The 22,570-nt window shown below is 41.1% G+C and overlaps 1 protein-coding gene across 4 annotated transcripts in view; it reads left to right on the top strand.

Annotated features, from left to right (window-relative positions):
• The window catches only part of LOC131140759 (serine/threonine-protein phosphatase 2A 56 kDa regulatory subunit gamma isoform), a 28,004-nt gene extending 6,043 nt beyond the window's left edge, over positions 1-21,961 (top strand). The window contains exons 1-14 of one of the 4 annotated variants that reach the window (XM_058091467.1): positions 2,096-2,272; positions 7,845-8,044; positions 10,513-10,623; positions 11,006-11,098; positions 11,359-11,489; positions 12,130-12,189; positions 12,343-12,451; positions 12,646-12,699; positions 12,777-12,947; positions 13,035-13,162; positions 14,471-14,572; positions 15,267-15,339; positions 19,027-19,143; positions 19,953-21,961. In XM_058091467.1, coding sequence (XP_057947450.1) covers positions 2,179-2,272; positions 7,845-8,044; positions 10,513-10,623; positions 11,006-11,098; positions 11,359-11,489; positions 12,130-12,189; positions 12,343-12,451; positions 12,646-12,699; positions 12,777-12,947; positions 13,035-13,162; positions 14,471-14,572; positions 15,267-15,339; positions 19,027-19,143; positions 19,953-20,087 — 1,578 coding nt within the window. In that variant the 5' untranslated portion in view covers positions 2,096-2,178 and the 3' untranslated portion in view covers positions 20,088-21,961. Of the gene's footprint in view, positions 1-2,095; positions 2,273-7,844; positions 8,045-10,512; positions 10,624-11,005; positions 11,099-11,358; positions 11,490-12,129; positions 12,190-12,342; positions 12,452-12,645; positions 12,700-12,776; positions 12,948-13,034; positions 13,163-14,470; positions 14,573-15,266; positions 15,340-19,026; positions 19,144-19,952 lie in introns of those variants that run through there. The other 3 variants (XM_058091465.1, XM_058091468.1, XM_058091466.1) reach the window with 3 other exon arrangements.
• The last annotated feature ends 609 nt before the right edge of the window (positions 21,962-22,570 follow it).

The following is a 22,570-nucleotide window of genomic DNA, read 5'->3' as shown; positions in this document are numbered from 1 at the left end:
GTAAATGGAAATCTTTGGTCAGTCAACAGGTGTTGCTGAACTTGGTTTCATTGTGTTGTGCTACCACTTGACAGTTTAAACCCTCATTGATCGCAATTAATTGCTTCCAGACTGTGATGAGTGAATTTCTGCAAAGGATGATTTCTTATTCATGAATGGAATATTTTCATTCGAGTATAGATTCATATCATCATTTGGTGGGAAATTGTACCAAGCTGCACTAGAAAAAGTAGTGACACAGTAGGGGTCTGCATTGTGATCATATGTCAGTCACTGTCTCCCTTACACCAATCAAATAAGAAATTTGACATAGCTAATTAGTCGGTCAACAGTGCATGTTTTATGAACATGATGATGATGACAGCTCATCTTCTGTTGTCACAGTCAATGCTGACACCTTCTGGTCAAACATGGAAGTGTAAGTGTTCCCCAGAGTTCACCATTCAACTTTTAAATTGACTCTGAAGTTTTTTGTCACTATTATGTTGCATGGACATTTTGTGTGAGGAATACCATATAATAAGATTGTTGGCTTCATTGAAGAGACATCTCTTGGTGAATGATATGGTTCCTGGATAATTTTACTACCTGGATGACAACAAATAAGTGGTTGTATTGTAAGTGCTTGTGGAGGCTTTGGAGCACTGCGTGACAGAGGCAAGGAAAAACTTCATCTGCCTCGATGAGTTGAGTTATGTTCCTAAACACCCACCCAGCAAATAGTGAAAAACCACAAAAATGGGAGCAATCAGAAAAAGCCATGTTAAATGCTGTTCCACACATACAGAAACAGTTACAGGTATACAGTATTGTACTTATACATCATTAAGTCTTGTCAAATCATCTCCCTGCTTGAAAATAGCACCATGTGCCGGATTTACAGCATACCCCCACCCCACCCCCGCTTTATATAGTACCATCAAGTGTGACTTCCCAGAAAAGCATTATACCTTCATATAAATATTGGGGGCACTGAAGGCTGAACAGCGACTGGGCGGGGATTTACTGTATTATCTGTTCTGGTTGCTCAGTACAATATGGCTAAAGGGCCAAAAGTCAGTAAAACAGCCACAAAATTACGTAATTATGTACACATTTGTATGACTTTTTAGAATGAGCCCTCTCGGCAACAGCATGCAATTATTACTCTTGTTCAGTCTCATAAAACCCATTAAGAATGTGGTCTTTTACAGTAATACTGATTTAATAATACAGCTCTTGTATTCAACAGTGATAAGATATTCAGTGTACAACATTGTGAAATAATATGGAGAGACAGTCTTGTGTTATGAATGTGGTTTCACTGTGTATTCTCGGGGAATCATGTGAAGTGTACAAAAACAAAATAATTATATTTTGTTACAGCCTTTCCGAAACAGGTAGTGGGTCAGTTTTTATTGGGCTGATTGGGAACAATTTTATTGATTGTTAAACACCCATTTCAGTTTTTGGCAAAGGGTGCAATTTGATGGTTTTTTTTCCTTAAATATGAAAGATTTATTTTTGTAAGATTTTTTTTGCCAGCTGAGTGGTGCCATCTTGCAAAATATATGTATAAATTGCTGTGAGTGAGCTGACAATTCACTCTTGCTACACTTGACAACCAGTCATCATCTTGCAATTTGTATTCTTGCAGAAAGCCCTAGATTTGAGCCCCCTTGCCTGCTTCCAAGTAGTATCTTTATATTAGTCACTTGAATTCAAACGACATAAGGCCCCCATGCTCATCTTCCACCTTTGAAGTACTGTAGAAAGTGTTTTGCTTCAGAGATTGTCTTTAAACACACTGACACTCAATTATTTCCAGCTCCAAATGCTCAAACAGATAATGCAGAAAGCCGTGTAAATTGTCCTGGGCTGCCTAGCATATACTGTAGCGTCACCAGAGACTAGCAACTGGGGGGCGGGGCCAAGGCAACAAATTCCAGCGCCTGTCCCACCCACTTCATACCCCTCCCCCTCTCAGCCAATTACCTTCAACCGTGGTGGCAGTCTCCTTTTCTATTGTACCAGAGTAGTCCCAGCTCAGCCAATGGGCGTCCTCCATCGCACGTGACGTCACAAACTAGCCAGTTCCCTCCAGCGGCAGGGAGCTTCATTTTCTAATCTGCTTTGTGCTAAAATGGAGGCTGGCCTCTCGCCCTGAGTGAGTGGATCACCTTCCTGGTTGAGGTTTATATGTTGACATGCAATAAATCTGCTGACAGAATGGTTGTGGATGCACCTAATTCCAATGGGCCTTTTCAGCCGGTGGCTCTTATGCACTTCAGAGGTACGTACGGACTAATTATTCTTCCTGTATTGTCGCGGGGAATTAGGGGGGAAGAAAGGTGTGTGTGTGTTGCTGTGCTCCAGTTCCCCTCCACTGCTTATAGCGCGTTCAGTTACACAAAATGAGACCGAAAGTCAGCGCTGGTGTACTAAACAACATCGGGGCTGTCATTTGTCAGTCGCTCGCTTTCTTAGGGGGTACGGAAACGTTAAAAGGTTAAATTCTTATTTTACTAGCTTGCTAGCTAGCCACTCTCCTTGCCCATCCCCCCCCCCGCCATTCGTGACGATAACGGAAGTGACGTCAGACCGACCCTTTCTTCAGTTGAATTAAGATTATGTCGTGTACATTTACGCGACATTATTGTCCTTCATTGTGCTCTTTAAGATATGTATTTCCAAATTTTGGAAAGAGTCATTTGGAGCGACTAGGCTATTTTCCCCAAAGTAAACCAAAATAGATTCAACATTTCAGAGGATGCTGTAAAGAGATAAAATGAAAAATAAAAAAAAACATTGACAATGCGCTGCAATGGTTTGATTTCCTTGTCATTTGGCTTGGCAGCTTTCAAATACAATTAATGACAGTAATTTAGGAATATTGAATCTAATATCCTTTCACCCACTTGGCACAGCTATGTATGCCTTCTTGAGAACACTTACCACACTTTTGTACAATGAACTGTTTAAAAGGCTGGCTCTTGTCACCACTGCAATCTGCAGCCCGGCCCTAGCTGCCTGCAACCCAAGGCAATTATTGATTGCATTCTATTGAGCCACACTAGCCACTGTCTGTGCGTGTCTCTATCATTGTGACCCTTGCCCATAGGTAATTTTTTTTCCATAGGATCTTTGCATCTCTATACGTGAGGTGTCCGGCTTTAAATGTGCCATCTGTGCGCCATTTTGCTCCAGGCAAATTAGTGCTGTTTTGAGTATTGTTGCACAAAGTCCAACGAACAGGTGGTCCTTGTTTGCATTTGCATTGACACTTCAGGAACCTCCACAAAGTAGCACCTCTGTTTGACTACCTTCATCCATGCAAGTTGGAGTTCCTAGTTTTAATAATATTGCCCAAAAAGCAATATTTTATTTTCAATTTTTATCAGCAATCTTTTTTAATATAGCCATTTCATAAACTGTGATAACTGTGGTATCATTACAAATAAAAAAAAAACTCTCACGCTCAAACGCTCACTGAAGACCAGCTGACTTGAGGGATTATGCTTTTTAACATTCTTAGCTGTCATAAAGTATAAAAAGAAGCAAATCATTTTATGTTAATAATATACAATGTTCTTTGGCTCCCACAACTTGCAGTCTATTCTTTGTTTATTAATAATATCAGCATAGTGTCACTTTAGCCATGTTTTACTGCAACACGGACCAGTTATGTCGCAAGTTCCATGTGAAAATGAACTTGGGTGTATTTTTCCAGAAATATTTATCGGGCATTCAGATTTACTTGTTATTCCTTATTTCTGTGGAATAACTAACTATGCTGCTCAGAGGAGAGCATTGGGTGTGTTTAAATGCTGCTTGTGTTGCAAACTTTGACTCCAAAGCTGCACAAATCCTGGTTGCAAGTAATCACATGTTGCTTGCTTTCACATATTCCTCTAAACCTGTAACACTGTGTCCCCTTTCATAAGGATAAATAGTTGTGTCCCCTTTCGTAATGATAAATAGTATCACTGTTTGCATTGACCATAACATATTGCCGATAAAGCAGATTACCAAAGCGGCATTTCCAACTGCCGACAAGCGGAGGCTGTGGTTCCAGTGTGATTGTGATTATTATTATCTTTTGAACAGGAGCGCCCCTGGCGTAAATCATTCTTCTGTTCTCCAACAGACAGGATGACAGACACTGGTTTGTGTGCGCGTTGCATGGGTTCCCCCTCCCCTCAGTGTTCTGCGGGTTACATTAATAGAAGTCACATTGTGGTTCACATCAATTTTGCCACCAACAATGTAGCGTCTCTCTGTTACACAACAAACTGCCAAGTATTTTAGGACCACACAGAATATTTCTAACACAGACAGACTGTCTTATGTAATAGAAGCGGACCGAAGGGTACGACCTGGCAACATGTTGAACTACAACTCTTAAAGACAGTAGTTGCAATTTGGTAAAATGATTAAAGCAATTCTACCTTGCAGTATTTTGATGATTTAAAACAGCACAAACTTATTTGTTCAATGGTTCATTGTTCAAGTTGGTTTTCTAACTGTGGCCACCTCGCTTTGTTCCTGCGGAACAGTAGCCACGTGTCACGTGTTGGGTCCAACCGAATGCAACTGGAATATTTGGGTCCACGTGTACGTGGCTAATGTTGTTGTCTTAACTTGTCAAGAGTTTTTTTTTCTTGCTTCCTTATGAACCATATATTAATTGGTGTTGAATTATTTTGCAGCTGGTCTATTCCCATTTACAACCTTGTAACTGATGCATGACTGCAGTTGGAATTGTGCTTTGTTAACCCGCCTCTTCGCAGATGCCATTTTGGTGGGACAAACAAATGTTGTTTTGCAGTATACCTATCAGAGGCATGACGGAGGTAAATGTGCATACTGTACGTATTATGTAATGTTCTCTGGTTGGTTTATCGTTGCTAGTGTACGTACTGTTCGACAGTCTATCAAGCGGAGCGATAACAGATTTTTGAACTCGGTGCGCCAAATTATTAGACGGACTGCTGATTTTTGAGAAAATTAAAGGCTTTTAAGTGCGCCTTACAGTGTAGAAAATACAGTACTCACGAGGGTCACCGAATGTGGAGATATGATTCAGAACAAGACAGGAGTTGAAGATAAGTAGTATAAATCCTGTGTTACATCTCAGTTGTTGACTTGGAAACAGAAGTTTGTGGACAAGTGCGATCTGCCACAATGAAATAACACAACCATAACCATAAATCTTTATGGTATTGGTATTGGAGATGCAGAAGACTGGGTTGGATGGGGGCGATTGATTTGCTGGGGCGACCCCTGAAGGGAAAGCTGAAAGGGAAAGAAGACTAAAAATATTTATGGTGGTGTGACATGGCCACAGTAGACTGCGTCGAGTGCATTTTATTTATTATTGGAAATAATTGAGAGTAGGGATCGACCGATATGGTTTTTTTTTTCGGGCCCATACCGATTTTTTTTCTATCACCCTTAGCTGATGGCCGATTTTGCTTGGGCCGATATTTGTGGCCAATACTGCTTTTGCTCCCTCAATTTACATGAAAAATTACAATGATAACAAATATTACAGTTACAAGTTTAAACGAATATTTATTGAAATGTAAACACTGAATTAAACACACATTTAAACGGCATTATCAACTTTAAAAGGAATAAATATTCAACATGTGCAAAACATTTCTGACGTAGTTTAAGTTTTACGTTTTATCTAGCATCAATGTGATGACTGCTCCTCCGCAGTGAGATGCCCCCCCCCCCCCCCCGCCTCCACACACACAAACACATCACACTGACACAATCTAGTACGATATATAAAACATTTCTCTCATTAAAGTTCGTGTTGTGCACGCTAAAGACCTCTGATAGCAGACACTGATAGCTGCTCCAATTCGTTCTGTGTGCGTGTGGCGCTCTCGGAGAGGGCACGCACACATAACACGACACGCATTTAACCTCAGCCCGGCAATGAAACTCCTACAAACACCATGGGACTGAATTGACAACGTTGACATTAAAGCGGTGTTCCTAACAGCTGTACATATTAGCCTCCAACTATATTAACAGCTCCCTAATTCCAACAGTAGGCACTTTTAAAGATGAGGCATTCAGCAGCATTCCTGGTTTTCAAGCACGTATATTGCATGCACTTGGCATTCATGTTTCCTATTTCAAAGCAGGTGGAAATATTTCAACAAAGTTTAACTGTTGGAGGCTAATTGAAGTTGAAAACATACCCTTGTTGTGATTCACCACTGTTGCAGTGGGGTGGGGTATCGCTACTGCATGTGTTGCAGGGTCCTCTGGCAACACAAGCTGCCCGGGGGATGCCTGTCTGTAAATCATGTGACGAAAAAATACATTGGCGAACCCACGCGGCTATCAGCCGATACCGATTCAAGTAAAGAACGAAAATACCGGCCGATATATCGGTCAATCCCTAATTGAGTGTGTGTACACACTGCTGAATATGTGGAGACAACTACGTTTGCAGACATTTTTCCTTGGTGTATTTCTTGACCATAAGTGATTTAAAAAAAAAAATATATATATATATATATAATATGGTGGTGCTCTTGAGTGACACTAGAGAAGATCGTAGGCACTTCAGTTTTCATCTGTTTATACTGTCTGCTTATACTGCTTACACATTTAAATACTTAATTTAATTTAGCTGTTAGCTGTAAATTTACCTGTAAATGTATTTACTTTCTGCACCGGGGGTCCGAGAGGACTGGAATTTCACGTATGCATGTCGAGCATGGACAGCATTTTTGACAAAGTTGACTTTGACTTAGATTAAGTTATTTTTTATTTGTGCAAGTAGTATGCCAGGACGGTACTTGGAATGAGCTTGTCAATACATCGGAAATGGCAAGAGTTCATTACTCAACATAACAGTCTGTCATGACCACTATAACACATACACAAGGTAATTGCCACTACTGGTAGAGAATAATAAACAACACCTACTTTCACTTTAAACATGTACTTTAAGCAACTATTTACAAAAAAGTACTGGTAGTCACGCTGGGAGCTGGCAACACTTCTGTCGCTGGGAGAGCTTCTGGCTTGATATTGTTTTGGTTTCGGGTGACGATAAGCTGTTCTTTCAATAGGGTAGCAGGGGTATGCTGGAGCCTATCCCAGCTGACTTCAGGCTAGAGGCAGGGTACACCCTGGACTGGTTGTCAGCCAATTGCAGCACAATTGACTTTCAAACTAAAAATTCACATTTAATTTTCACTGTATTACTATTAATTATTACTGTATTAAGAATACTATTAACCTCTATACCACCATCTTTTTACACACATCGACCTGTCGCCTTCACCTTTCTTCCTCTTCAGCAGTTTGTCAGCTTGCAAACCAACTCAATTGCATATTACTGTCAACTAACACACAACTTTACTTTCAAAATGCGACCATTTTGTCGCAGTCTGCAACCCTGTATTTCCTGTGTCCATGTGACTGCTAGAGTTTGTTTACATGTGGAAATGAAGCGAAACGGAAAGTGCCCCAACTACCACATACCAATAATAAAGACCACAATTTTTTCCTTCCTCCAAATATCTGGGCCGAGACCGTTCACCTACTTCCCAAATGCCCTCATCTTCTCCATTATGTCCTCTCTGCTGTTGTTATCCGCCCCCTGGGTTTGAACCGTCCCTGCACTTCAGTCTTCATGACTCATTTGCCAGCTTCCATCACTCTCACATTCACTCGCCTCCCCCATCTTTCATACGCCCGTCTACACCCCCCTCTCGTTAAACATGGCTTCCCCCTCTCCGATATTCTCAAATGCTTCATTGATCGGTTGTACCTGCAGTTACAGTTTTTACAGTCATTTTTAATCCTGTGCTCCCACTTGGCTCTCTCCTCAGACGTGGCTCCCGCGGAGCAGGAGAAGCTCTTCATCCAGAAGCTGCGGCAGTGCTGTGTCCTTTTCGACTTCCTGTCCGACCCGCTGAGCGACCTGAAATGGAAGGAGGTGAAGCGGGCGGCGCTGAGCGAGATGGTGGAGTACATCACCCACAACAGGAATGTCATCACAGAGCCCATCTACCCGGAGGTGGTTCACATGGTCAGTGGAGCTGGTGGCTGGGATTGGATGGATGGAGGGTGGTCCGTTTGTGTCAAAAGACGAAGATGAGGGTGTAATTCGGTCAGAGAATAGGGGCATGCTGTTGAAAATGAATTCAACCCAAGTATAGAGTCCTTACGAGCAAGACTTAACATTGTAGCCTTGCTGCAACCAGCAGTGTCTATCTTATCATATCTCGTGTTAAACACGGCGAAGGTGGGACCTCCCAGCGTGAATTGAAGCAAGCGGGCTAGATGAATATATCATCACCGCTTTAATGTAAGAGCCGTTTTACGATGCCTGATGATGACATGCGGGTTCTGAGTGACAAAGGAAGCGTGTTTATTCACAACACACAGAACACATACTACCGCCTTCAAAATAAAAGCGCTGTTTGCTATCTGTTTAAACAAGAGTGTCATAAAAATATCTACATATTAGGGCTTGGCGAGATAGACTAAAACTCACACCCCGATATATTTAGGTAGAACATTGATGTATGATACATATATCCTAATATTATTCCATCAACTGAATTTCGATTAAAGTCAAAGCCAATGTATTTGTGGTGGGCACCACAAATATATCAATGTATGGGAAACACTGACATTTGTAAGAGTATAGACATCTCTTTCCCCGAGACTAAAAGGTTGAAAAAGACATACATCAGTGACTTGGAGAGAGAGTCAAGACTTTCTTGGAAAAAAAGTGAAAGGTTGGGCAAATTAGCCCACAAAAAGAGTCGTTATGCCAATTTAGGGTAAAGATGATCAATGAAGCTCAGTCAACAACTGTCTGAGCTAAGGAATATATCTATTGATTGAGTGTGACTTACTTCAGTTGATATTTCTACCACAGATTAGATTTGGTCATTTAAAAAGCTTTTTCCTGAAATGGGGCTTAAACAAGGGACATTCTGAGTCAGAGAATTCCCTGCTCACAAGGGAAGGGAAGTATTGGAAGTCTGGAGCACAAGCAGCAGCCTGTTGCTCGCCATCGAATTCATACTTGTGCCCGGCCAATCTTTAGTAAAGCTTTGAGACAGAAACTGAACCATTAACACGAGATGCTGCACAGCACAAGCTCAGCAGTCATGTGTATGACCTCTTTCCATTTTTACCTCTGTGCATCTTCGCTGGCTTGACATGGAGCGCGGTGCAGCGACGCCACAACAGTCTTATCTACCTTGCAGTCTTGTCGAACAAGGCTCCCACTGTCTCTGCGGGCCACCTGCACTGTCCCATGATCGGCCCGCAGCCCACGGGGGGAGTCATTTGACACAGCGAGAAGCCTCAATACCGCACTTACCACACACTCGCATTATTGTGACCCAAAACCCCTCAACCCACAGTTACAGGAACCTACAGATAATAAATGGATGTAAAACTAAGATGAGAAAGCATTTTTCTGCAAAAGTTGATATTGCTCAAGCAAATTAATTCTACTGGTGGACAGTGGCTTCATGGTTTATATGCATACAGTGCAAGTCACAGTAAGAACTATGCCATGGGTGTCTAAAGTGTGGTCCAGGGGATATTTGCATCTCGTGGCTATTCATTTGTTGGCCCGTGGCACATTGTAAAACTATAATTTAACAAGAAAACCCCAGCAAAAATGGAAAACAAATCTGCAGTAATTTTACAAGAATAAAGTCACAATATACAGAGGGAAAAAAAAATATGCCTCTCACAATAACAGATTTTGCTGGCCGATACAGTATTTTATCCTGTGTACGTTAATGGTCTTACTTCATATATGGGCCCATCAGCTGATGTTTTTTTTTCAGTCCCAAATATCGGTACTGGCATCCGCCCCAGAAATCCCATATCAGTCAGGCTCTAGCCAACAAAATTCTCAAGTTATTTTTAGTGTTGGATTAATGTTTTATCGCCCCAGGCCTAGTGCCCACGAGACTTTTTCTGAACGAGAAATCTCGTCACATTTTGCAAGATCTTGTGTCACCCTATTAAGTAGACGAGAAAAGAGTAAATGAAGTGGTAAGCGTGTTATAACCAATGTTATATTTTGAGAAGTTTTTGATTTTGCTTCACTATTATCTTAAAATTGCCTTTAAAAAACAAACTCTTCATTGTTTATTGTGTCCAACCGTTTGAGATACGAGCGCCTGTTGGAACTCTCCAGGTCACTGATGTGAAAGGTTCTGACTCGCTCGATGACGAGAGTCCATTTGGAATATAACATGACCGGTCCTTTTCAGATGACAGCGTCTTACTCAGTAAAGTATCATTAATTTAAGGTTATGTTTTATTAAGGTTGTAGTTTGCAACGGTGTTGAACTGCACTACAACGAGAGTTCTGGATGAGTTCTGGTGTTTTTGTAAGCATTACATCTCAATATATTCTGATTGTTAAATGAACACATCCCTGATAGTTGAAATAGCTTGTCTCTTCGTGTGTCATGAAAAATGTATGACACCATTCTCCCATCGTTTTTTGTCTTGTCCTAGTTTGCTGTGAACATGTTCAGAACGCTGCCTCCTTCATCCAACCCAACGGGAGCAGAATTTGATCCCGAGGAGGATGAACCCACACTTGAAGCAGCGTGGCCACACTTACAGGTGAGCTATCAGTTAAATTTGCCAAACCCGGAACATTATCAAGAGAAAGCTAGCAATTAAGTTCTTGCAACAATAAGGCACCATATGTAGCTGTAAAGTGAATGCACTGTGGTACACTGAATATATCTTGTATACCAAATTGCAGTCTCGCAAAACATGTTTCCAAGTAGAGTCTCCTTCAAGCGTGAATGGACAAATGCTTTTTTTTTTATTATTATTATGCATGCACAGACAGAAGTTGGCACAGCATCCTTTTGAATGTTGTAAGAGAATTGGTTAATAAGCAGAACACCGAGCAGCACAGGGTGTCATACATATTTTACTCTGAATTCTGTACTCTGAATTCTGTCCGTCTTCATCACGGTCTTTTCTTCTTTTGCAGCTCGTCTATGAATTTTTCCTTAGGTTTTTAGAATCGCCCGACTTTCAGCCAAACATAGCAAAGAAATACATCGACCAGAAATTTGTTATGCAGGTAAGAAAGGGTTTGGCTCCTAAAGAGGAACTGCACTTCTTTTGAAATTTTGCCCATCATTCAAAATCCTTATGTGAAACTTATTTCCCTTTTCTATGCATTCTAGCATGAGAAAACGAGTTTATAGGAGCTAGCTAGCAAAGGGCGTCATGGGAAATACCTATTTTGACACTAAAGCCCTCACAAAAAAAATAAAAAAAATGTACATAGTGTTTTTAGCTTCTTTATGTTTCATGTATTGTCTGCCCTCTCTTTTTAAGCTTCTAGAACTATTTGACAGCGAAGATCCCAGAGAGCGAGACTTCCTCAAGACGACCCTCCATAGGATCTATGGAAAGTTTCTCGGCCTGAGAGCTTACATCAGAAAACAGATTAATAACATTTTCTATAGGTGAGTGCACTTCTTTGCCCCTTTTCACACAGAAGTCCTGAAGCATAGTCACATCTGAGCTGTAAAAGGGCATATTTATACATAGAGTTTCCTCTACATGTAATTGATCGTGGTGCACCACCACTGCAAAATAAAAGCTGCCACACCTTTTTAAAATGATTTTTTTAAAAAAAAAAACAATGTTTACTGATATATCGTTTGAATGGATATACTGTATATGCTACATAGATACACACAGTATTTTCCAGACTACAAGTCGCACCAGCCACAAATGCACAATGAAGAGGGGAAAAACACACCAGTCACACTGGACGAAAAGTTGAATTTTTGGGGGAAATTTAATTCAGAAAATAAGAAACCAAGAACAGACATTTCATCTTGGAAGGCAAGTTATAATAATAATAATAAAATGGAGAACAATAGGCATCTGTTGACTTCCTCTGTCCTGGCGAGAGATAATTCAGGAGTCTTTCTCACATCTATCAAAATGCTGCCACTCTCGAGTCTCAACCCATGGCAGGTTATTTAACAGCCACACTATTAAAAACAAAAAAAGAACCGACAGTGAGTCAGCAATGCATAGTTGGGCCACCTGATTTCACCGATGTGGCTCCTATATCAATTCCCTTTTCTTTTTCAGGTTCATCTATGAGACTGAGCACCACAATGGTATTGCTGAACTGCTGGAAATACTTGGAAGGTTTGATTCACCATTAATCACAACATTAGGCACACCGGCAGAGTCTTATCAAGATTCAGTAGTTCTACACCACTACAATAATAAACATGTTGTTACATTAGCAACTCTCCCTCAGTGCTAATCAAACATTGGTTAATGTGTTTTGTTTTGCAGCATTATCAATGGATTTGCCTTACCTCTAAAAGAAGAGCACAAGATATTCCTGTTGAAGGTTTTATTACCTCTTCACAAAGTTAAATCACTCAGTGTCTACCATCCACAGGTACAGTTAATGTCTTATCTTTCACCCCCCCCCACCCCCCAAAGCCATAAAAAGCTCACACTACAGTTGCTGAAGCATGGTGAACCTGTCTTAAGCAGCATCACATTAATGCAGAATGTAAACAATGTGTGATGGTATGCAATACAGCAGTTGGCAAAAAGTACACATTAACTTTTTTGGCTGTTTTTTTGCAGCTGGCCTACTGTGTGGTGCAGTTTTTAGAAAAGGATAGCACCCTAACTGAGCCGGTGAGTTGAATAATTTCTTGTACATGGTTCATTGCTGGCTTAACATGCTTTTCGTTCGCTTACTTTTCCATCAAAAGGTGGTCATGGCTCTTCTCAAGTACTGGCCAAAGACCCACAGTCCCAAGGAAGTGATGTTTCTCAACGAACTAGAGGAGATTCTGGACGTCATTGAGCCATCTGAGTTTGTTAAAGTGCAGGAGCCTCTCTTTCGACAGCTGGCCAAATGTGTGTCCAGCCCGCACTTCCAGGTAACCCATGATTGATGACAAGCTTAGCCCTGAAAGTACACTCATTACCCTAGTACGCCCCACTGAAATGTTCTATGTGTTCTCCAGGTGGCAGAGAGAGCTCTGTACTACTGGAACAATGAGTACATCATGAGTTTGATCAGCGACAACGCAGCAAAAATTCTACCAATCATGTTCCCCGCTCTTTACCGCAACTCCAAGACCCACTGGAACAAGTGAGACGCGTTACTCGTGACACTGGAGTGCAGCTTTCACACTCTGGTTCCGCTAATCCATCCTCACTGTAAAACACTGTGATTTGATAGCAGCACAAGTCATACATACTTACTATTTTGTAATGTGGAATCTTGGAAAAGTCTTGATCAAGTGCTATTACTCAAACAGAAGAATAGTCAGCAACAGTCAATATGAGGAGAAATCACTGCTTTCATGATGTTTTGGACGGCGTTGGTCTATGATCCATGAATTGACTGTTGTCTTGGTTGAGTTACAATTGCCCGCTACATCCTCCTGTTCAAGACCTAACAATAGATCAAGGAACAGTACCTCGCATTTGCAGGGCTTCAGACAGATTGTTTTCAGGGGGAAGTGGCCACTGAGCTTGGTGTCATTAGCAGAGAGACTGGAAGAGTCACAGAAAGCATGTATTTTATCAGGGAAAAGCAAGTTGTGCAGAAACTACTGAACCATTGAACGTTTAAAGGAAAACTGCACTTTTTTGGGGGAGGGGATCATTCACAAGCATTATGTGAAACATGAACACACATTTATTTCCCTTATTGGCATTCTAGCGAGAGAAAACAAGTTAGTATGAGCGAGCCAACATTGAATGTCATTGGGACCTACCTATTTTGGCACTAAAGCCCCAACCAAAAAAAAAAAAAAGAGTCAAATACCAACAGTGTCCCATTTACAAAACTGACTTGTATATTAACCAAACTACAGCAATATTATTTTTCTAGAAGCTAACACGAAAAACTATATCTGGCGGAGTAACGTGCATCACTAGCCACTTGTCTCAGCATCACTCACAGATGGAACAGATCGAGGAGTGTATGCTACTGGCCCTCAGTTTAGCTACAAAGACAAAGACAGGATGCTTGTTTGCTCTTAGCACCAGGACTGGAGCACAACTCATCTGCAGGAAGACGCAGCCATCCCAATGAGAGCAGACATTGTGTCTTTGTTGTTGCTGTTATTGACAGAAGTCGTGAAACTTCTGCACTTAATCAGTGCACCAAGGAAAGAAGTTTAGGTAATGTTTTTAAACCGTAAAAGTATTACACATTCTCATCAATGTAGTTGTTAATACACAATCACTTCATTTATATCAACGATGCAATGTTTTTTTAGAGGGCAAACTTCCCCAAAATTGCGGTTTTCCTTTTTAAAGTAAAAGAAAAAAAAAGTTCACATGTGAAGGTTATAATGCCCTTGAGGTTCATCCCCAGAAAATCAGGTACATCTAGCTTTCTGTGTTGAACAAAATGTCTAGCTCACATCTCCCCCGTTGTTGTCTGCAGGACCATCCACGGCCTAATCTACAATGCACTGAAGCTATTCATGGAGATGAACCAGAAGCTCTTTGATGACTGCACACAGCAGTTCAGGGCCGAGAAAAACAAGTATGCATCACAGATTCTCCTCTACTGCCTCTTTTTCGTGAATGAAAACGGCACTGCACTTTTTTTACCCATCATCCACAATCCTTATGTGAAACATAAGCATTCTTAAGAGAGAAAAACAGCTAGCATGTGGCACTAACAATGCATTTTATGGGATACACCTATTTTGACTATAAAGCCTGAAAAGAATATTCAGATATATTCTATTTACACAACTGACCTGTATATAAACCATTCCATGCTTTGTTTATACACAACTATATGGACTGTGTTGTGATATTAAATTTTAAAAAGATTCTGGATAGTCATTTGTCCCAAAGCGGTGGCTCTCACGAAGTCTTGTCATGATTAGTCGTAGTCAAAACACATGTGCTTGGCACGCTGTTGTTGTTAACAAAAGTAGCGCTAGTTCCCATCTATCGACTATGTGAAATCAATGCGCACAAAAAAGAAGTTCCAGTATTGTTTAAAATGATCAAAATGTTCATGAGTCCTCACATGTTGCATTGTTAGCTCTCGTGCTAACTGTTTTTCCTCCCTTTTTAGAATGCACAGAAAAGGGAAAGGTGTGTGCTCATGTTTCACATACTAAGCATTATGGCTGATGGGCAAAACAGTTTTTGTTTAAGATTCAAGAGCGATCAATTGGTAATGGGCAAGTTAATGATGCCACTTTTTGTGTTTGATCCTCTAGGGAAAAGGCCAAGTCGAAAGAGCGTGAAGAAGCTTGGATCAAGATCGAGAACCTTGCCAAATCCAATCCACAGGTTAGCAGTGTCTGTTGATATGAGCATGTGTGCATTCTCTGTATCTGGAATTTCCAAATGAAAAGGGAGTTTTGCACTGTATTGATGTTATTTTAAGGCAACATTAAGGGTTCCCCTCGGAATATCAATCATTTTTTTTGTAGCATAGTCATGGTTAGTACTTGAATTTAGGATGAAATGCCTGAGAAAGTGGCACATTTTAAGAAATAAGTGAATTTCCTTGCCTTATTTTTATCAACTATTTGTCCAAAGTGTAGGACCATTGCATTCTCTTCTCCTTATCCGGGTCAGGATCATGGGGGTATCAGTAGGGAAGCCCAGACTTCACGTTCCCCTGCCACCTTTTCTAGCTCCACCTGGAGGACACCAAAGCCAGCTGTGAGACATAATCCCTCCAGCATGTCCCAGGTCTTCCCCGGGGCCTTCTCCCGGCTGGGCATCCTAAGACATCCTCTAACTGTACTCCCTTGACGCCTTGGCTATGCCAAAAAATTCTGTCCATAAAAATTATAAACAGAATCGGGACAATGGGCAACCTTTGGCGGAGGACACCGTTCACTGGAAGCAGGCTCGAATTACTGCTGCCAATGCGAACGAGGCTCCTGCTCCGGTTGTAGATGGAACGAATGGCACGTAGTAATGCGCCATGCTAGAAAACCACATTGCACTTCTTGTAGCCGAGGTTCGACTAGCAGTAGTGCCCTGCTCTAAAGTACCCTGGAATAGACTTTCCCAGGGAGGCCGAAGAGTGGGATTCCCCTCTTGAAAATGGTTGCCAAGCCAAAGGTACTGTTCCCCTTCCACACAATGTTGAAGAGTCATGTCAGCTAAGACCGTCCCCTAACATCCGTAGCATTGGACCGTGAATACCTGGAAATTCCTTGAACCTGGACAGGGCTCTACATTAAAAACCAAAATGACTTGCCCATGGGGAATCCTTAAGGTGAGAACTACTTGCCCGAACTTGCCCCATGTAAAATGAAAAGTGCCTTAATGATATCATATACAGTGGGGCAAAAAAGTATTTAGTCAGCCACCAATTGTGCAAGTTCTCCCACTTAAAAAGATGAGAGAGGCCTGTAATTTTCATCATAGGTACGCTTCAACTATGAGAGACAAAATGAGAAAAAAAAATCCAGATAATCATATTGTTTGATTTTTAAAGAATTTATTTGCAAATCATGGTGGAAAATAAGTATTTGGTCAAAAACAAAAGTTCATCTCAATACTTTGTGATATACCCTTTGTTGGCAATGACAGAGATCAAACGTTTTCTGTAACTCTTCACAAGATTTTCACACACTGTTGTAGGTATTTTGGCCCATTCCTCCATGCAGATCGCCTCTAGAGCAGTGATGTTTAGGGGCTGTCGCTGGGCAACACGGATTTTCAACTCCCTCCAAAGATTTTCTATGGGGTTGAGATCTGGAGACTGGCTAGGCCACTCCAGGACCTTGAAATGCTTCTTATGAAGCCACTCCTTCGTTGCCCGGGCGGTGTGTTTGGGATCGTTGTCATGCTGAAAGACCCAGCCATGTTTCATCTTCAGTGCCCTTGCTGATGGAAGAAGGTTTTCATTCAGAATCTCACGATACATGGCCCCATTCATTCTCCCATTTACACGGATCAGTTGTCCTGGTCCCTTTGCAGAAAAACAGCCCCAGAGCATGATGTTTCCACCCCCATGCTTCACAGTAGGTGTGGTGTTGTTTGGATGCAACTCAGCATTCTTTCTCCTCCAAACACGACGAGTTGAGTTGATACCAAAAAGTTCTATTTTGGTTTCATCTGACCATATTACATTCTCCCAATCCTCTTCTGGATCATCCAAATGCTCTCTAGCAAACTTCAGACGGGCTTGGACATGTACTGGCTTCAGCAGGGGGACACGTCTGGCACTGCAGGATTTGAGTCCCTGGCGGCGGAGTGTGTTACTTATGGTAGCCTTCGTTAATATGGTCCCAGCTCTCTGCAGGTCTTTCACTAGGTCCCCCCGTGTGGTTCTGGGATTTTTGCTCACCGTTCTTGTTATCATTTTGACCCCACGGGGTGAGATCTTGCGTGGAGCCCCAGATCGAGGGAGATTATCGGTGGTCTTGTAGGTCTTCCATTTTCTCACAATTGCTCCCACAGTTGATTTCTTCACACCAAGCTGCTTAACTATTGCAGATTCAGTCTTCCCAGCCTGGTGCAGGTCTACAATTTTGTTTCTGATGTCCTTTGACAGCTCTTTGGTCTTGGCCATAGTGGAGTTTGGAGTGTGACTGTCTGAGGTTGTGGACAGGTGTCTTTTATACTGATAACCAGTTCAAACAGGTGCCATCAATACAGGTAACGAGTGGAGGACAGAGGAGCTTCTTAAAGAAGAACTTACAGGTCTGTGAGAGCCACAAATCTTGCTTGTTTGTAGGTGACCAAATACTTATTTTCCACCATGATTTGCAAATAAATTCTTTAAAAATCAAACAATGTGATTATCTGGATTTTTTTTTCTCATTTTGTCTCTCATAGTTGAAGCGTACCTATGATGAAAATTACAGGCCTCTCTCATCTTTTTAAGTGGGAGAACTTGCACAATTGGTGGCTGACTAAATACTTTTTTGCCCCACTGTATCAATATATGCTGATAATTCATCAGATAATAGTACTGATGCATTGTATTTGGAGGAATGTCTGAAAATTTGTGGAGATGTATTTAACATAATCTCCACAAATTTTCAGACATGCTACCTTACACATCGTAGTCGTAGTAAGCAGTGATATTTATAAGTTGTGCACCACAATGAAACATTATTGAATAGACACATTTGTGTACTAGTAAAGTGTTTTTAATCCAGAAAAAAATGCTCAATGGTCAAACAATAATTTATGAAGCAAAGGTGAGAAAAATCCACAGAGAAATGGAAGCGCTAGATTTTGTAGCTTGTGCAAAATCAGCACTTGGTATTGGATCTAATGGGTGGTGTTTCATTGGGACCACTTCAAATTGTCACAGCAATGTGATTCACTCACCTGTGCCATCATTTGATTTGCTGCCGCTAATAAAATACTTGTTTAGGAGGCACTGCTTCATCACTTTTTGGTGTTTTCCTTCACAAGTTGTTGAAGAATTAGACGATGTTGGCAGGGACGCCATGATAGATGTTTTCCTAGTAAAACGATCGCTGATTGGTTGATCGCGAACAAGAACGGGTGTGGGTAAAACGCGGATTGTGGCTTACGGAGCGCGGTCTAAATAAACGATTCTGATTGGTCCATTTCAAGATTTGCAAGGATTGGTTTGCAAATTACCACCGGAATTACGCAGTCCGTGTTTTACCAACACCCAACAAGAACCGCTTTAAAAAAAACTCTTGGCAGTACGGCATGCTAAAGTGCACTTGCCCGACGGGAATATTAATGATTGGATTTACTTGCCCCAATTTTGTTTTAACTTGCCCCGGGCCATCGGTACATTGTTATTGTCGAGCCCTGCCTGGATGAACAGTTTGAAAAGGGTTTTAGAATAAAAAGGAGGTACGTTTTATTTCCAAAACTGACAGTTTCTTCTCATTCAATATTACATTGGTTATTTTAAGATTTTAATTTGTGTAGAACCTCTGGATTCATTGCATGCCATTCAAAATCTTTTCTTCATCCCCCTTTATTTGTTTTTGTTTCCCCTTTTCTTTCTTCCTTTGAACTCAGTTCTCTATGTATGTTGATCCCTCTGACCTCGATAGTCCAGTAGCAATGGAGACGGATGTTCCTTTGATAGAAGATGTTCAAAGGTTAAAAAAGACAGTTGTGGAAGGCGCGACTCAGGTAAACCTGACATCTCTATGTCTGCATTCTTTTTCCCTCTTAGAATCTTTTTTGTTGTTTCTATGTCACACACCCCGAGAACACATGATTACTGTGCTCTGTATAAATTACGGTCTTTTTTTATATTGAATTCAAGTTTACACAAGAAATGGCCTAAAATCTGATCATGTGTTAAGTCGGGCACTTAAGACCGAGGTTTCAGGTATGGGCCCAACCAATTTGTCTTGAAATATTTGGGGGTTGTTTTCCAAGACATTTTCAACTTTTTATGCTCAACTCAATGAATATTGTGTGATATTAAACTTTTTCTTTCTAACATCTTACAAAAAAAGCTTTTTCTACTTCACGATACTGGCTCAGCTCGACTTGCCTCAGTTTGCATCAAAATCCAAATAGTGCTGCAGGAAATCTGAAAACGGCAAAAATGAAGGGGAATGGGGGTGTGGCTTTTAGCTGCTAAGAGGAGACTGAGGAGACTGCCAACATGTACGCATTTTTAGTAGTTTGTTCACATTTGGACCCTTGGATATGCTTCGCTGCTCTCCATTTTGTTGAATTTTTCGGGTTTCAGTTTTGAGTTCAGTCTGTGGAATCGCCTGTGTTGAGGCACACAGGCATACATTCAGCTGCTTCGTTTACGCTTATCGGTTGGGCGCCTTCTCGAACATTAGTGTGTCTGTGTTTTTTTTTTTATATATGTAAAAATATCAACGTGGTGCCCTCCATTTTTCATGGGTACTACCGTCTCGTGACAGCGACTGAAGGACCGGGAAGGTAATGCCTGAATCAAACTTCTATCCATTTAACAGCTTCAGCAGGACCAGTGGAAGGATCGCCCCATGGTGCGGCGCAAATCTGAGTTGCCTCAGGACATCTACACCACGAAAGCCTTGGAGTCCCACCGCAGAGCTGAAGAAATGTTGACAACCCGCGATGGACTCTAGACCCCGCCCCTTGACGGCCATGGACATCCCTCCCTCCTCCCACCCAACAGCTGTTAAACTGGATGACCCACGTTGGGCTCGCCATTCCTCCCCTTTTTATCCCACCCTCATTTTTTATCTTGAATTATTTTGTTCTCGTCCATTCCGGCTGCCTGTGCAGCAAACACACTGGTCCTGTGACCAGTGCAGGAGTCCCGTGTTCACGTTCCTCAGATCTCTGCTTTCTCAGGTTCTTTTGGTTTTATTTGGAGAGTGACGTCCCTGTGTTCATGTCTTCAAGCACCCTTGCCGTTCTATGTTGTCCTGCCCGTTTCCTCCCACCCGGTCATCCCCTCACTCTGGACGAAGACACGGATTACACCATTCCTTAATTCTTTTGTCCGAGAATGGAACTGTAGGAGCTGACGTTTTATGTCTGGATTTTGTTTTTAATGCAAGGCAAGAAAAGTCAAAAATGAAAGATGAGACTTTTCCATCGTCCATTTCTGGTCACTTAACGGACATCTTGCCAGTGCCAAGACTGTTTTGTTTTTATCTACAAACAGGGACACGTGCCTTTGGTTTTGGTCATCAGTGTTTTGTTTTGTAGTGTAGCACACTCACGACCAAATTCAGGCCTGTCCGTCGCCTTGCAGTGTCCAGGAAGACGGTGAGGAAATAAGACTTTTTTTTTTCCCCGTGGACATCCGTCAAGTTCTGTTTTTAGTTATTTTTTTTTGTTTTTTTAATTTAAATTTTTTTTTGCTCATGTGCCATTTGCCGCTTGCTTCCGTGTGTTCACAGGCAATATTTTGAAAAGCAGATGGTAATTGTGCCCCCCACAGTTCAAACAATGGTACTGCTGAATGTGATTTTGAGATGCACGTCTTTGTCGTGACGTTACCCATGATGCAGTGGCAACGTCTACAAGCAAGAAGGGTTTAAAGGGGTTTCATTGATTGTTTCAAAGCCATTATTTAATCCCAGCTCTCACTAGTTAATGATGCACATAATGCTAAATGAGAAACACCAAAAATATTCCCTCTTCAAACTTGGCCAGCATCAGAAAATCAGTACTATTGTTTCAACTAACGAGGCACACCCTATTTTCTTCATATTTGATGTGCTAGTTGTCTCGTCCCTGGAGGTGAAGTAGTGTGGCCGTTCACATGGCCCTAAACCTGACTCTGTGTCACACGGCCGAACACAAACATGCCAGATGCTGACCAGTGAACTGACATTGTGACTTGGCTCGTTTAACTGTATTAATACTGTATTTGCTTGAATGCAAAAGTTGTAAATTTAAAAAGTACCATGTTAAACATGTACCTTTTACTCTGGAGGAATGCCATTCAACCAAACTTGATTTTTTTTTCTTAAAAAAAAAAAACCTATGCTTGCTGGGAAAGATGATCTTTTATGGGTTTTATGAGTTATGAAGTTAAAAAAAAAAAGTCCTTTCTATAGAGACTATTAAAGTTATTTGGTGGCTTTGTCTTTTTCATTTTTAACATTTTATTTCGAAAACATAACTTAAGTGTCCTTTTGTATGTGACCTGTACTATATGATTCATTTAATATTGTATATATGATTTACCTTGTTTCATGTAGTGTTAAATATATATATATATTATCTAGATTAATTTTGTACAAATTGTCCTGTACAGAATAAAACTTCCTTAGCAAGAAAAAAGTCAATCTGGCACATACATCATATTTTTTTGTCCCCCTTTCTCCATTCATACCCTCTGCAAAAGGATTTTGGAAAGTACTCATGTTTTTACTGTTAAATCATCTTCACTGCAATGTTCATGCCCATTGTGTGCTCCTATCACTGTCTCTGGTGGTGTACAATGATGATATAGAATGAATAAAGAGCTTATTTGAATATATATTTTCAACCATGCATCCATGTTGGCTTTACTTGAAGAGCTAATCTAATGAACAGCCTTACTTGTAATGAGTCATTTTGAACACAAGGGGGAGCCCAAAGATTTGGTCATACGAGACTAACTGCTCTTTTCAATGTGCTCCTTGAACTTTTCCAGTTCCCAGGTCCATGCATGGCAATGGTTCTCAATTTTCTTCATGCCCATTCACTGGGGCCGATTTTTCTTTTACACCCTTCTCATTTGAAATGCTATTGAGAACCTATAATAGTAATTTTTGCGTACAAACCACCGAGTTGCTAGCACCAGCATAGTTCAAGCATGGAGAAAAGACACTAAAAGACCTGTCCTTCCAAGGGGAGCCAACCTCTTGGGTACAAGGTGGCGTTCCCATTTGTTTAGATTTCCCAGACAATATCCTACATAAATAATTGAATTGATCTGTTCTAGTGTCTACCAATCACCATAATACTAACACCATTATCAACCATGCATGTAAAATGACCAACATTGACGATACAAGTAACAAAGCTAACGTTAGCATTCAGCCCATCCGCCCATCTACTGTCAGGATCAATCAGAAATCATTTCAACTGTGCTACGTTTATGTGCAAC

The sequence above is a fragment of the Doryrhamphus excisus genome, chromosome 13 (genome assembly GCF_030265055.1).
Source record: "Doryrhamphus excisus isolate RoL2022-K1 chromosome 13, RoL_Dexc_1.0, whole genome shotgun sequence".
NCBI classification, from domain to species: Eukaryota; Metazoa; Chordata; class Actinopteri; order Syngnathiformes; family Syngnathidae; genus Doryrhamphus; species Doryrhamphus excisus.
The sequence above is the reverse complement of the archived record's forward strand: the minus strand, read 5'-3'. Positions and strand labels throughout refer to the sequence as shown.